Source organism: Dermochelys coriacea, chromosome 2 (genome assembly GCF_009764565.3).
Source record: "Dermochelys coriacea isolate rDerCor1 chromosome 2, rDerCor1.pri.v4, whole genome shotgun sequence".
NCBI classification, from domain to species: Eukaryota; Metazoa; Chordata; order Testudines; family Dermochelyidae; genus Dermochelys; species Dermochelys coriacea.
In genome coordinates this window covers 61,105,396-61,121,636 of record NC_050069.1, presented here as the reverse complement: position 1 = coordinate 61,121,636, position 16,241 = coordinate 61,105,396, and the positions used below count along the sequence as shown (strand labels likewise).

Below are 16,241 nucleotides of genomic sequence, written 5' to 3'. Positions count from 1 at the left end.
CTTCAGATGCCACCATAGAGCCCCTCCGCCCCTTACCATTCCTGTCTTCAGATGCCTGGTGGCTTGTTTTCCTTTCCCCTGAGACTTCAGAGAGTGAATGGTGGCCACTCCCTTCTCAGGAGGAGAGGTGATAAGAAAAAAGCCTCAAATGCCTTAGGGTCTTTGGGGCTGGCAAGAAGCAACTTTCCCCTTCAGAGGGTAGCAGGATCAGGATATAGCATCACACAGTAGCTAAAAATCCCTTAATGGAACAAACTGAACCTCCCAGTGAACCTGCAGAAGTTCATTCAGTGCTTGCCCCTGAAAACAGACCCTGCATTGCTTGGTTCATATAGCACACACACATTAAAGTAAATACTGCAAGGTTGGTTCATTATTATTTGTGTTGTGGTAAAGGCGGGGATGGCTCAAGTTCCCTGTGCACAATGGAAAGATGGCACCTGGCTAAAAGAATTTGCAGTCTAAGCCCTGCTATAGACCTCAGCCTGAATTGAGGGACAGAAGAGTTGGAATTTTTCCTCACATTTTTACTCATATTGATCTTGATTCTGCACCACTGAAAGTCAACAGAAGCTTTACAATTGACTTCAGTGGACATAGGATGAGGCCTTCTCTCACCAATTCTCTCTTGGTTCTGCCCTGAGTAGAAGACCCAGCAAGTCCCAGCCTAAGTTTACAAATACAAGAACTTCAGATTTTGTTCGAGAGAACCTCATTTTGGAGTACTTATTCAAAGGTTAAATACTTTTATAAAAATGCTCTGATATAGATAATTTCCACATCTTTATATGGCTAGACTATTCTTTTTCTATTTTCTTCTTTTTGATTTTGGAGAAAAAGTGGCTAAAGAATTTGGGAGACAGTCACCAACACTGACGAAACAAAACAAAGGACCTAATTCTGCTAGCTTTACTCATGCTGAATAGCACCAAATTAGTAGCAAAATAAATGCAAGTATTCAACATGAGGGAGGGTGGCAGGATCAGACCCAAAAAGAGCAAAAGAAAAGACGCATTAAAAAGGCACATCATTACCTTTCTCACTGAGGGCTCAGTTCTGCCACTCTTATGCATGCTGAATAGTACCTTGCCCCATGAGAAGCCTACTGATTGAGACTATTGGCACAATGGAACCACTCACTTAATCAGATGCTGGAAAGGATTGGGCCCTTATCTCTGAGAATTGGGTTGTGCTATACAGGTATGGTCGAGCCCTCAATTAGTATCCATTTGAATAAATAGCTCTAGGTGTGCCAGAATGAGACATGCCAGCTGCTTGTCAGTCATTGGTAGAACAAGCGTATGACAGTGCTCTCAAGAAGTTAAAAATTTACATTGGCTCAGGGTGTGTTTTGTTTGGTCTGGTTTTGTTGTTTTTGTTGTGTTTTTTTTTAAAGCTTCCTCTTTTCAAAGGTAGGTACTACTCGAATGAGTAAGAGTTCAAAACTAGGTTCTCAGTGAAAATTATTGATTGCAATATTTATTACATGAACACAAATGCTTCCTTTAGTCAGTATCTTTATTTTACTGTCACACTCACTGCTGGGGGAGAATAGAGCAACACACATTAGCATCACATTCTCTTCCAGTAGGTATGAATTTAAGGCAAAACCAGTCTCTGCCTCTGTAGGAAACAATCTGGATGTAAGGCATGTGAGCAAAGCAGTTGCTTAACCCTTGTGTGGCACAAAAATTAGCTCCATGAAGGCTCCTCTATGGCAGTGTACAAGATATAGGAAGAAGGGAGAGCATGGCTGGGCCAGAGGAGAAATGTCAATGCACACACCTCTCCCACATACTGTTTCCTTATGGGGAATGAGTGTATAAAGGCCAGCACAGCCTGTTTTAGACATGTTGGGCAGGAGAAGGCTCAGCAGAGCAACTTGGGGGAGGCTTAACCGAGCCCTTAGTTGGTATCCATACTAATAAATACCACTATAGATGTGCCATTTTGAGAGATGCCAGCTGCTTCCCTAGTGATTGGTTGACAATCATATGTGGAATGAGACCATGACAGAGTGATCTCATAAGAGTCAAAGATTTATGCTGGCTCAATTTTTTTCTAAAGCTTCTTCTTATCAGAGTTCTAATGGACACAGTCAAGTGAATTGTAAAACCAATATCAGTTAGGTAGACATTACGTAGTGTCACTTGTTGGAGGAGCATAAGTTTAGAGCTGAAAAGTGCCAAACTGTTTCCTGACAAATTATTGTACTGAAAACACTAACTTATGTGCTTGCAGGACAGGGGCTGGTGGTTCTGTGGTTGCAGAGCTCATCCTATTGTTATCAGTGCCAGAAAACTTTCATAATCTTTGAAATATGAAATGGGATATTAAAAATGTTCTTTTTGGGGGGGAACCAAATGAATGAATGAATACAAACATTTTTAGAAGTTATATTAAAGAGAACTGGGAAAGCAATAAATGAAACTTATCAGTTAAAAAGATGATAGTGAAGATATCCATAAAATCCTACACATAAAAAGATCCCTCATTACTCCAGGTTCCTGTCACGGTTACATAATTTTGTAGATTTCAAAGTGCAAAATGAATTCATCCTCATTGAAACTATGTGAATATCCATTATATTAACTGCCAAGAAATACCATAACATAGATATAAATGTTTGATTTCTAGTTTAGACTTAAAAGGTTTCCCTTTATGTTCAAATAAACATTGCAAATGGGATCCTAGGCTTTTAGGAAAGATTTGTTGGCCAGTCATCATTTCCTGTAGTCTACAACATTTTACTTCATTTATAAACCAGAAGAAAGAACATGTATAGCTAAGCTGAAAAGATAACAATGAATTATTATTTATCTCTGTTGTTTGAAAAATGCACTTTGTCATACTAAAAAGGTTTGTGTCAGAAGAAAAGCACAAATATAAAATAAAGTGAGCTATATAAATTATAATAAAAATGTTCCAAAAATGATAAAACAACTCTCAGTTGTATGTAAAGAACTATCTGGTTTGAGTTACTTAAATGCAAGTTGTTTCAACAACATGTTTATTGTTAAATGATTTATGTAAAATGCTAATTCATCTAAAAGCAAAGCTTTTGAGGAAATTAAAGTAGGTATAATTTTTTTAACTAAAGAATTTAACAGAATAAAGTAATGTTTTTACTGACTTATTTAGGCTTAGTCACCATTAGTCAGTTAAAAAAGGTAGCCAATGTGACTAAAAGATTAAACTTTCCACAAAAATGCAACGAACTTTCCTTCACATTTTGACTAAATCAATGGGATGCCATGTATAGGCCTAGATTCACCAAATCACACATTTAAGGTTAGTCATATGGTGAAATGATTTTTTGAGTACAGATGTACTTAACACTTAACTTTAAGTACCTACTTTAAGCACGTTAAATGCTTTGCTGAATTGAGGCCTTAGCGAACTTGGCTACTCTAACTAATGCCCAGATGGTGTGGCCCTATGGCCTCAGAGACTAACATGGCTACAACAACTGAGAGTATCCTGTGACTAACATGGCTACAACAACACTGCATACAGGGTTTACTGAAGGCATTTCTGGGGTGGCAATATGGCCAGTGCATCCCTGTGAAAATTACAGTGATGAACTGGTCATATTACCACCCCAGGAATGCCTTCAGGAAACCCTGTATGCAGTGTTGTTGTAGCCATGTTAGTCTCAGGATATCAGAGGCATAAGGGTGAGGTATTATCTTTTATTGGACCAATTTCTGTTGATGAGAGAGACAAGCTTGTCTCTCTCCCCAACAGAAGTTGGTCCAAAAAAAGACATTACCTCACCCACCTTGTCTCTTCAGTAAATCCTTTATGTGAGGGTTGGAGGCTGCAGAGGGTATTCCCAGTGGGAAGAGCTGGCAGCTTTCCAGCTCCTTTGCATTACAGGAGTAGTGCAAAGGGATCAGTGCAGAGTTAAGGTTGAGCCCTATCTGTCTAGCTTTCTTGGTTCTTTTATGACAACCATCACTATAGTAGCAGAGATGATATTTTATAGCCTAATATAGTTTTTGTCACATATTCTTAGCTTTCCTTCAATTATGATCTCCAAGGGTTCAGTTCAAGAGACCATGAACCTCATTCTCTTTTGCCCTGCACCTTATGTATCTGTTAACACCTGTACAGAGCGAGTGCAAAGTAGGTATGAAATGCTAACAAGTCAGAATGGTAATATCCTACACCCACTTTTCTCCGGTATAAATGACTCCATAAGGTGGATGGTAGGAGAGCATCAAACCATGTATGCATACCCGTCTGCACTGCATATTGGCAGGTCTGAATTATATCTTGGTTTCACAGCTGGCTGATTGTTTCAGCAGAAGGGTCAGATTTACACAGAAACCAGGAAAAATTTAAAATACTTTGTGATCCCAATGTACAGAAGTGACCAGGAGGTGAAGAGTTCATAAAAAAGAGCTGATTTTTTTCTGCAGCCCCTAGTATGCTACACTCTTAAAACTTTAAATCCCCTCCAACATCCATGTAATACATTTTACAGGACTGGCAGTTATTCCAACTCAAAACTGCAGTAACTCCCTGCAGCACAAAGTGGGAAAGGCTTACGTTTAGGGAGAAAAAAGTGTCTCTGTGAGCTGGGAGGGTTTACGTTTATATAAAATAATTGTGGCTGAGGAACCTGTTAGTGGGAAAATTCTTGAGTTAGCTCTGTTGAGTTGTAATCCCTGATCTATGAATTTGGCTCTCTTTATGGCCTATGAGTAAATTGCTTTGGGCTTGTCTATTTAGTGGGAGAGTGAATTGTAGTTTGCATTAAAATGTGCTGTAACTATTCTTTAGCACAAATTAAAAAGTATGTAGTTCATGTTAACGTAGTTCTGTTTCAAATAGGACTATGTTAATGCAAACTAGGTACCTTTTAGTTTGGGCTAGCAGGATCTACATGGGGAAGTTACAGTGCAACGCTTAAGTGTGTGCTGCAGTTCACAGTGCAGAGACCTGTAGACAAGCCCATAATCTCTCAATATGCAATACTAATGTGCCCATCACTGTGGTTTCTAAATACCAGCTAATTTCTTTGTGCCTCATTTTCCTAGTCTGTAAAATGGGAGTAATATCATTTGCCTATCTCACAGTAAAATTGTGAGAATCAGTTAATGTTCTGCATATTGCATTTCAAATAGAGCACCTGATTCTGATCTTATGCTAATTTCACTGACTTCAGTTACTCATAATTTTTATTCTGGTGTCCTGCCACTAGTCAATGGAGAATTAGGCCTACTAGGTGCTATCTGTACAAGCATTAAATTAATGTCACCCTCCCTTATATTAGAAAATCAGACTGACTGCACAAATTACCTTTTCAGTAGCTTTAGTCAAGTACCTTTTCAAAGCTGTTTCCTGCCTGAGTGACCTGATGGCAGCCAAGGAATTGATCACTCTCTGTTGGGCATTTGACAGTTTTTCAAGCATAGTACTATAGGAATTGCCATGCTGATCCATCTTATACAGTATCCCATCTCTGAGAGGGGCTAGTGCCTGATGCTTCAGAGGAAGGTGTAAGAATACACAGAATGGACAATTAAGAAGAAATTGGCCTTGTGGACAGGTTATTTCATAACCCTTGTCTACCAGTGGTAGGTAGGTTTATGCCCTGAAGCATGAAGTATTATATCCCTTATATCTTTTTGTCCAGTAACATTCATATAAATTCATTCATATAAATGTGTAATCATGTTTCAAATCCTACTTAAATCTTGACCTCAGTGATATTTTGTGGCAGCAAGTTTCAGAGGTTAAGTATGTACTGTGTTACAAAAAAAATTGAATGTTGTCTTGTTCTTGTATTATGAGAGTATATAGGAGTGCCCAGCTTACGTTCTTTGTGCCATTAATTATTTTACATATATCTATCATGACACCTTCATTGTCATCTCCTAAAACTGTACAATCCCAATCTTTTAATCTCTCCTCATGTAGAAGTGTTTCCATACCTCTAATAACTTTCATCATCTGTATCTGGACCCCTTCTATAAGTGTCCTATCTTCTTTGAGGTAGGGTGACCAGAGCTGGGCATGGTATATCAGGTAGATAGATAGGTAGATAAATAGATAGATATGATGCAGTATAATCATAGAAATAAGTGACTGGAAAAACCTCACTGGGGCTTTCGGTCACTACTTCATTTCCCTCATCCTTCACCCTGCCATTGCAAGACATGAAGACATTTCAGTTCAAACACAAAAGTCCTGTCTTGGCAGGCAAAAAAGGTGTTTGCGCAGTTGTTTGTGGGGAGCCTAGGCTACAACATAGCTTATACACATTCCAACCATGTTAACTTGCATCTTAGTGAGTGTTAAAGGTGCTTTTGAATCAAGTTAAGCAATTTTGATTGCATTAGCATGATTAAAAACCTCACCTTTTATGTTTGTCAAGACCGGGCCAAAGATTCTTGGTAATCATAATAATAATCATTGCCACCAATGTACTAGATATTTCTGGAAACAAACCTAGCAAAGATTTTAGTAGTGTCATGGAATTTGGCTACATTTTTTTAAGGTTGAGTCTGATGGTGCTTCTAAGAAAAACAGTTTCCAGCGGTTAGACTGGAAAAACAGTGGCCAGTGTTAGACTCGCTCGGGCCCAGGGCTGAAGCCGAAACCTGAGCCCTGCTGCCAGGGGCCGAAGCCAAAGCTCGAGGGCTTCAGCCCTGGCTGGCAGGGCTCAGACTTCAGCTTCAGAGCCCATGAAACAGAGTTTGGGTTGTGGCTTTAGCCCCAGTCCCCAGCAAATTTAACACCAGCCCTGGGACAGCAGGGCTTGGGCTTTGGCTTCAGCCCACATGGCAGATGCAGGCGAGTGAGTCCTGTAGTAATTTTTATTGTCAGAAGGGAGTCATGGTCCAATGAAGTATGAGAACCGCTGAGTTAAACTTAAGGCAAGGATGAAAGAAATTAATGAAATAAATATAAGGTTAATGTGCGGTAAAGACTTAGCTAGTATTTCATAGGTATTATTTCTGTTAGATGCATTCTGTTGAATACTCATGTACAAAGCTGGAGAGAGTCATATCTAAAATCCAGATCTACTCCTTGGGAAAAAGAAACATAAACATCTTGTTCCAAGTATATTAGGTTGGTTATCTACAACTAAAGTAGTTTGTTCATGTGGCACTTCCTTGGGTCCAACAGATGAGCAGTGTATTTGTGCGTGCTCATAAGGATTGGATAAATATGAAATCAGTGTACTTTGCTAGTTCTTATTGTGCTTAGTAGAGTTGGGAGAAGGCTGGTAAACAAAAAAACCCTTCAGGGATATTCACTCAAGTCTGCAAGTGAATTTGGTGTGGATGTCTTCATGTCCCTTTTATGGGATGGATCCTGCCACTGGATCTTCACAAACAGATCTATTTGCAGGAATGCTCATATCTTTGCTTTCTGTGAGCATCTCTGTGATTCTTTTGTTACCAGCAATGTTTGTAGAAAACAAATATCAAAGTTGCATGGACGTGTGAGTATTTGTGGAAACTGAATTTTAAATTTGCATGGGTAGGTAGTCACTCTGGAACTGCTTGGTGTGTGCTCATTCAGTCAGGAACAGAAACAATGCAGTATGATTTATCTGATTAATCACAATTAACCAACTCATCTCAGGCTTCCTACACTGCACGTTTCTCACGATTCATCAATAACATTAAAACATTGTTAAACGCTTTCAAATAATGAATAAAATCATAGAAATTGTCATCTGCTTATGGATATTTTAGTGATTAGAAGAGACGCTGAATTCATCAGAGACATTATTTGGTCTCCATGGAGTGGCACATCATTCCATTTTAGGTCAGAGTATTGTGTATGGAAATAGGGGAATCCTGCACAATATAGCAAACACAGTAAAGGACTGAGATTTCTCATTCTATTTTTGTATATAATGCTTTCAGCACTACTTTCTTGTTTTGTGTTTATTTTCACAGGTTTGTGAAATCAGTGGGAATGTTGAAGAATTTAATTAAAACAAAATCATAATTATCAAACCTACACCTGAAGATCTGTTTTAATTTATGTATAATAATTTAAAATAGTTATTTTTATAATATCAACAATACTTAAATGGAATTACTCTGTGTGGATGCTGTAATGCACCGAATCAGATTACCAACTATGGCACAGTGTCCTTAGGTAAAGAAGGTTTACTGTCACTTTTGAATACATAGTTGGTATAATGTAATTTGTTTAGTTTATATCCCTGTTATTTTGGAGTGACATTTGATATATTAAACTTTGCCTGATCAAAACAAACTTTGCTTAAAGATTTATGTATTTTAACTTGTCTAAGGTTTTCTACTCCTTATATTTTTGTAATCTTTTCTCATTTTTAGATTAATAAACATTAAAGCATTCACCCTCATATACCAATATGTATGTACTGTTCAAGTCTCTCAGAGAGCTAGTTGCTCACCATAGTCACCTGCAGTGATGGGTAGGCGGGAAGAAAGAGAAGGGGGTAAAGAAGGAAGATGTAGCAGAAACAGGTGTTGCCTGTGTCACATAGCTTTGTACTGAGTTTATCTACTTTGTTCTTAAAAAAATAAATACAGACTCTGTTAAAAATAGAATACACACATGAGGAATGAAACATGCATGCTAAAAATAAAGCACTAAGGGAATTTCATGTAGACAATTAATTTTATTTATCCATATAAATTACTGAAACAAATTATCTGTTTTAAACAAGTTAATTGGTGTAAGCTGCTTGTTTGGAATTTTAAGACATGTTTATGCACAGATATCAAATTAAGGGATGTGATGATGACTACATTTACTGATCTCATTTAGCTGTTGATAAATTGTTTTTCTTGTTTTCTTGTTCAGCTTGTTTTCTTTTGTCTTCAGTTACGTTCAATTGTTTTTGTATCTTAGACATAACTGTATAATGAAACTGCTTGCAACTGTTACAAAAACAGACTGTAACCACCATCAGATTGTTTAAGAAATAAAAATGAATTCCCTATCCTGAACACTCAAACAATGTGGGTCTATTGGTTGGATTTTTTCCCTCACTCAAACACACTGAATGCTGGTAGGTAACAGTTTACACCAGACCACATGGAAGAGCATGCTAGAAAAAGTTCCTGACTCATAGATATTTTGCTTTATGAACATAATACCTCTGGCCCCAATCTTGCACTGAGCTATGCACAGGTAGACTGATGGCCCAATGGATTCTACCCCGCTGACACTCATACTGGGACCTTTATACTTATCCCTAGTTCATGAAGAAAACTTGGTTACATAGTGCACATTTGAAATATGGTTGAAGGTGTGTGTGTATGCGTAAGCGCCAACTCTGTGGGTGCTCCAGGGCTGGAGCATGCATGGAAAAAAATTAGTGGGTGCTTAGCATCCACTGGCAGCCAGCTCCCCACCTCCTCCCCTCCTGCCCAGCACCTCCTGTCTATAAGCAGCTTTGCCAATCAACTCCTCCCCCTTGCTCCCAGTGCCTTCCTCCCGCTGCAATCAGCTGTTCTATGGTGTGCAGGTGGCGCTGGGGTGGGAGGAGCAGGTACAGGGAGTGCACGGGGTAGGAGGCAGAACTGGGTGGGAAGAGGTGGGGCAAGGGTGGGGGCTTGGGAGAAGGGGTGGGGTGGGGCTGAGTGGGGGGTGGTTTGAGCACCCCTGGGGCCCGGAGGAAGCCGGCACCTCTATGTGTATGTGCCTACAGAATGGTCTGGGATAACCCCATTCCATATTTATTCTTTGTGCATATCCTGTTTTCTCATTACACAAGTCAAAACCGAAGAAGGATTTGGTTACTTTTAGGAGGTGGTGGGAGGATGATGACAGGATTTCACCCTCCTTATTCAGAATCTGCCTGGTAATGTTGTGGATTGTTGCATGAGAGAAATTAGAATCCAGCCAGTCTCTTTGGCAGTCTGTTGGCTCTAGAAGTGCTTACTTTTGTAAGAACTTGAATGACATATTTGGGTGGGTTGTTAAAATGGGTGGGATGGGGGTGATTTATGCTTTCAGGGAGGAAGTCTCCTGGATGCAGAAAGGAAAGGCAAGGCGTATGCATCTTGGTGGTGCACAGAACTTGCCCAGGTCTTAGGCACTGGGCTAAATTTCACCCTCAGTACAAATATTTAACTCCCAATAAAGCTATGGGAATTCAACCAGTATATCAAGGGAAGGACACACTTCCTAGAGAGTGTAGCAGAATGGCTGGACTCTGCAGCAATACCAGCTCTCACAATACTTGGTGGGTTTTTTTTGAAGCTTAGGATCCTGCAATCATGTGGTGATATGAAAATTTCAGCTTTCATTTTTTAAAGGCAGTTTCTAGAACAGCTTGAATCATAGAACCATAGAAGATTAGGGTTGGAAGAGACCTCAGGAGGTCATCTAGTGCAACCCCCTGCTCAAAGCAGGACCAACCCCAACTAAATCATCCCAGCCAGCGCTTTGTCAAGCTCGGCCTTAAAAATCTCTAAGGATTGAGCTTCCACCACCTCCCTAGGTAACACATTCCAGTGCTTCACCACCCTCCTAGTGAAATCATGATCTGAAATCATGATCTGACTGACCCTAAAGTTTGAAAAAACCAGAAGGCAAATAAACAAAGCCTTATCTTTAAAAAAAAAAGTCTTGTGATTTTTAACCCAATCTTGTAATTGTTGACTGTTTGGTGTTGGCAAGGCTCTCTGTACTGTATGCGGCAAGCAAGATCTCCAAACCTTGCCCATAAAACCAAGTGCCCAAGCAATCACTGCTGCTTGGTATTCTGTCCCCAAGTAAGCTGGCAGCAAGGCTTAATGAGTCATTAGAGCTGCCTGGAGGAATCATGCTTAGTAGACAACAAGCAGCTAGGTCCATATGTATAAACAGCAGCTATGAAGGCTACACAGAAGGTGTGTGTGTTACGAGCTGTGGGAAGGCTTATTCATTTTCTGTTTGGCCTTTTGGCTTCAGGAAGCAGTTTCCATTTGCCACTTGTTTATGAAATGCTGCCTAAACTGAACAGAGACTCACTTGTGCAAGTTCTGCTTTTTGCTGCCACTACCCTCGCTGGTTTGTTGCAGTGTTAAGGTGCTTTTATATTTCTATAACCAAACACCCAAAGCCAGCACTCAAAGTGCTACATGATGAATGTGCCTCTTCCTAACAATATACAGAATGGACTAGGAACATTTTTTTCATAGATACCTTATCAGTCAAAGCTGAAGTCTAAGCTTCTTCTCCCAATGGAAAAAGAGCTCTGCTAAGTAGGATTATCATTCTCATAGCAAAATGCTATGAAAAGCTGGATTTATTAGCCTTTTTAATGCAGCAGGTGTATATAATATCAATAAAATTTGCTAGCAAGAAAAATACCACTATATTTTGGGCCTGACTGTTATAAAAAGCCAGTCAGCTGTGAACCAGCTGAACGACGAACAGAGGAAAGATTAACAGAGGGAGTTTGCCTGGGATCTGTCCGAGAGGAGGTACGCTAAGTGTTGCATTATGGGGGCTGTGTTGGTGAGTATCTGAGTGTCTGTTGCGTGGACACTTAGTCAGTTTGTCCGTGTGCTTGATTGTTTGAAAAGTGTGAATTGGGAGTGCTTTGTTCCAGATGAGCCTTGAGTGGACCTGACTGTTATAAAAAGGCAGTCAGCTGCGAACCAGCTGAGCAGAGAACAGAGGGAGTTTGCCTGGGAGTTCGCCTGGGGAGAGCCCACTGAGACTTTCATCTTGCAGGCTTCTCTGGGTAGTTACTACAACACCTGAGGAAGCTCATAGAAGGAAGGTAATATGGATGGTGAGCGTTCAGCTGTTGTTACCTGCACAGGATGTGCCATGTTTGTCTTTCTTCCACAGGACAGAAGCGACTGTCTGTACAAAGTGCAAGTTGGTCTCCATATTGGAAGAGAAGGTTCAAGGTCTGAAGAAACAAGTATCAACCTTGTGTTGCATAAGAGAAACTGAAGATTTCCTGGACAGACGTCAGGATATGCTTCTGCGGACACAACATTCTGAAGAGTCAGAGCAGGCTGCGCAGCGGGGACAGGAGCACGGTGAAGAAATTTGGAGGTACTAATGCGGAGAGTGTACTAGATGATACATCTGAGAGAAGGGAGCAGAAGGAGACTCCGCCGATTGGAAGCTGTGAGATGCACTGTCCTAGGGATGGGGGTTCCCTGACCACCGCTCCCAAGAGAAGGAGGCGGGTGGTGGTGGTCGGGGACTCCCTCCTCAAGGGGACTGAGTCATCTATCTGCCGCCCCAACCAGGAAAGCCAAGAACTCTGCTGCTTGCCAGGAGCTAGGATTCATGATGTGACAGAGAGACTGCCAAGCCTCATCAAGCCCTCGGATTGCTACCCCTTCCTACTTCTCCACTTGGGCACCAATGATACTGCCAAGAATGACCTTGAGCAGATCACTGCAGACTACGTGGTTCAGGGAAGAAGGATAAAGGAGTTTGAGGCACAAGTGGTGTTCTCATCCATCCTCCCAGTAGAAGGAAAAGGCCTGGGTAGAGACCGTCGAATCGTGGAAGTCAACGAATGGCTATGCAGGTGCTGTCGGAGAGAAGGCTTTGGATTCTTTGACCATGGGATGGTGTTCCAAGGAGGAGGACTACTAGACAGAGACAGGCTCCGCCTAACAAAGAGAGGGAAGAGCATCTTCACAAGCAGGCTGGCTAACCTAGTGAGGAGGGCTTTAAACTAGGTTCCCCGGGGGAAGGAGACCAAAGCCCTGAGGTAAGTGGGAAAGTGGGATACCAGGGGGAAGCACGAGCAGAAGAGCGCAACAGGGGAGGGCTCCTGCCTCATACTGAGAAAAAGGGACGATCAGCGAGTTATCTTAAGTGCCTATACACAAATGCAAGAAGCCTGGGAAACAATCAGGGAGAACTGAAAGCCTTGGCACAGTCAAGGAATTATGATGTGATTGGAATAACAGAGACTTGGTGGGATAACTTACATGACTGGAGTACTGTCATAGATAGATATAAATTGTTCAGGAAGGACAGGCAGGGCAGAAAAGATGGGGGCATTGCATTGCATGTAAGAGAGCAGTTTGACTGCTCAGAGCTCTAGTATGAAACTGCAGAAAAACCTGACAGTCTCTGGATTAAGTTTAGAAGTGTGAATAACAAAGGTGATGTCGTGGAGGGAGTCTGCTATAGACCACCAGACCAGGGGGATGAGGTGGACAAGGCTTTCTTCTGGCAACTAACGGAAGTTACTAGATCACAGGCCCTGGTTCTCATGGGAGACTTCAATCACCCTGATATCTGCTGGGAGAGGAATACAGTGGTGCACAGACAATCCAGGAAGTTTTTGGAAAGTGTAGGGGACAATTTTGTGGTGCAAGTGCTGGAGAAACCAGCTAGGGGCAGAGCTCTTCTTGACCTGCTGCTCACAAACCAGGAAGAATTAGTAGGGGGAAGCAAAAGTGGATGGGAACCTGGGAGGCAGTGACCATGAGATGGTTGAGTTCAGGATCCTGACCCAAGGAAGAAAGGAGAGCAGCAGAATATGGACCCTGGACTTCAGAAAAGCAGACTTTGACTCCCTTAGGGAACTGATGGGCAGGATCCCAGGGGAGAATAACATGAGGGGGAAAGGAGTCCAGGAGAGCTGGTTGTATTTCAAAGAATCCTTATTGAGGTTACAGGAACAAACCATCCCAATGTGTAGAAAGAATAATAAATATGGCAGGCGACCAGCTTGGCTTAACAGTGAAATCCTTGCTGATCTTAAACACAAAAAAGAAGCTTACAAGAAGTGTAAGATTGGACAAATGACCAGGGAAGAGTATAAAAATATTACTCGGGCATGCAAGAGTGAAATCAGGAAGGCCAAATCACACCTGGAGGTGCAGCTACCAAGAGATGTTAAGAGTAACAGAAAGGGTTTCTTCAGACATATTAGCACTATGAAGAAAGCCAAGGAAAGTGTGGGCCCCTTACTGAATGAGGGAGGCAACCTAGTGACAGAGGATGTGGAAAAAGCTAATGTACTCAATGCTTTTTTTGCTTCTGTCTTCACGAACAAGGTAAGCTCCCAGACTATTGCACTGGGCAGCACAGCATGGGGAGGAGGTGACCAGCCCTCTGTGGAGAAAGAAGTGGTTTGGGACTATTTAGAAAAGCTGGGTGAGCACAAGTCCATGGGTCCAGATGCACTGCATCCGAGAATGCTAACAGAGTTTGCGGATGTGATTGCAGAGCCATTGACCACTAGCTTTGAAAACTCATGGTGATCGGGGAAGGTTCCGGACGACTGGAAAAAGGCTAATGTAGTGCCCATCTTTAAAAAAGGGAAGGAGGATCCGGAGAACTACAGGCCAGTCAGCCTCACCTCAGTCCCTGGAAAAATCAAGGAATCAATTCTAAAGCACTTAGACGAGAGGAAAGTGATCAGGAACAGTCAGCATGGATTCACCAAGGGGAAGTCATGCCTGACTAATCTAATTGCCTTCTATGATGACATAACTGGTTCTGTGGATGAGGGGAAAGCAGTGGATGTGTTATTCCTTGACTTTAGCAAAGCTTTTGATACCGTCTCCCAGAGTATTCTTGCCAGCAAGTTAAAGACGTCTGGGCTGGATGAATGGACTATAAGGTGGATAGAAAGCTGGATAGATCATCGGGCTCAACAGGTGGTGATCAATGGCTCCATGTCTAGTTGGCAGCCGGTATCAAGCGGAGTGCTCCAAGGGTCGGTCCTGGGACCGGTTTTGTTCAATATCTTCATTAATGATCTGGAGGATGGTGTGTACTGCACCCTCAGCAAGTTTGCAGATGACACTAAACTGGGAGGAGTGGTAGATATGCTGGAGGGTAGGGATAGGATACAGAAGGACCTAGACAAATTAAAGGATTGGGCCAAAAGAAATCTGATGAGGTTCAACAAGGACAAGTGCAGAGTCCTGCACTTAGGACAGAAGAATTGCATGCACCGCTACAGACTAGGGATCAAATGGCTAGGCAGCAGTTCTGCAGAAAAGGACATAGGGGTTACAGTGGATGAGAAGCTGGATATGACTCAACAGTGTGCCCTTGTTGCCAAGAAGGCTAACGGCATTTTGGGCTGTATAAGTAGGGGCATTGCCAGCAGATCGAGGGACATGATCATTCCCCTCTATTCAACATTGGTGAGGCCTCATCTGGAGTACCGTGTCCAGTTTTGGGCTCCACACTACAAGAAAAATGTGGAAAAATTGGAAAGTGTCCAGCGGAGGGCAACACAAATGATTAGGGAACTGGAACACATGACTTATCAGGAGAGGCTGAGGGAACTGGGGTTATTTAATCTGCAGAAGAGAAGAATGAGAGGGGATTTGATAGCTGCATTCAACTACTTGAAGGGAGTTCCAAAGAGGATGGATCTAGACTGTTCTCAGTGGTAGCAGATAACAGAACAAGGAGTAATGGTCTCAAGTTGCAGTGGGGGAGGCTTAGGTTGGATATTACAAAAAACGTTTTCACTAGTAGGGTGGTGAAGCACTGGAATGCGTTACCTAGGGAGGTGGTGGAATCTCCTTACTCTGAGATTTTTAAGGTCAGGCTTGAGAAAGCCCTGGCTGGGATGATTTAGTTGGGGATTGGTCATGCTTTGAGCAGGGGGTTGGACTAGATGACCTCCTGAGGTCCCTTCCAGCCCTGTTATTCTATGATTCTATGATAATAAGGGGCTTGTATAGAAAAATTATATAGACACAATAAAAGTCTAAATCTATGAAAATGCCATAGTCTGTCCAGCAAGCAGCTGTCTTTCTTTCCAAACACCTGTTACAATCAAAGTCTCTTTATTTTAAGACACTTACGGCATGTGTTTTTACTTAGCTGCATTTTTTCTTTAACAGCTTCTTGCCATTGATGAACTATCTGCATCATCATTAAAACATCTTTCATGTGTCCCTATTAACTTCAGTAGTGTTAAAGTAGTGAGAAACTCCTTCTGTGTTGCCTCACTTTGAGTAGTTAACGTCACCTGGCAGGGTTTTTTTTAAGTAACTTCTTATTCCCTCAAGTCTTCATCTTTAAGGATTTTAGGTGTGTGTGGAAGAGAAATGGGAAAGAAAGTTCTTTGCAGAACTTTGAGTGAGAATGATTTCTTTCTGAAATGTGTTTATTTTTGTGGAAATTTCCCCTGAGCAATCTCTTGTCATGAAATCCATGCAGAACGTTAAAAAAATCAAATAATTCATCTAGATAATTGAAGGCAGTAAGAAAGGGTAAGCATTTGACTGGCCCACCTAGTCAGAAATGACTCAATTTCTAGAATACATTAATCAAGGATT

General features: G+C 41.6%; 1 protein-coding gene across 4 annotated transcripts in view; it reads left to right on the top strand.

Moving 5' to 3' along the window:
- The window catches only part of C2H8orf34 (chromosome 2 C8orf34 homolog), a 258,751-nt gene extending 249,789 nt beyond the window's left edge, over positions 1 to 8,962 (top strand). For all 4 annotated transcript variants that reach the window (XM_038389172.2, XM_038389171.2, XM_038389175.2 and 1 more), the window contains exon 14: positions 7,923 to 8,962. In XM_038389172.2, the coding sequence (XP_038245100.1) occupies positions 7,923 to 7,930 (8 nt within the window). In that variant the 3' untranslated portion in view covers positions 7,931 to 8,962. The remainder of the gene's footprint in view (positions 1 to 7,922) is intronic.
- Positions 8,963 to 16,241: the final 7,279 nt, after the last annotated feature.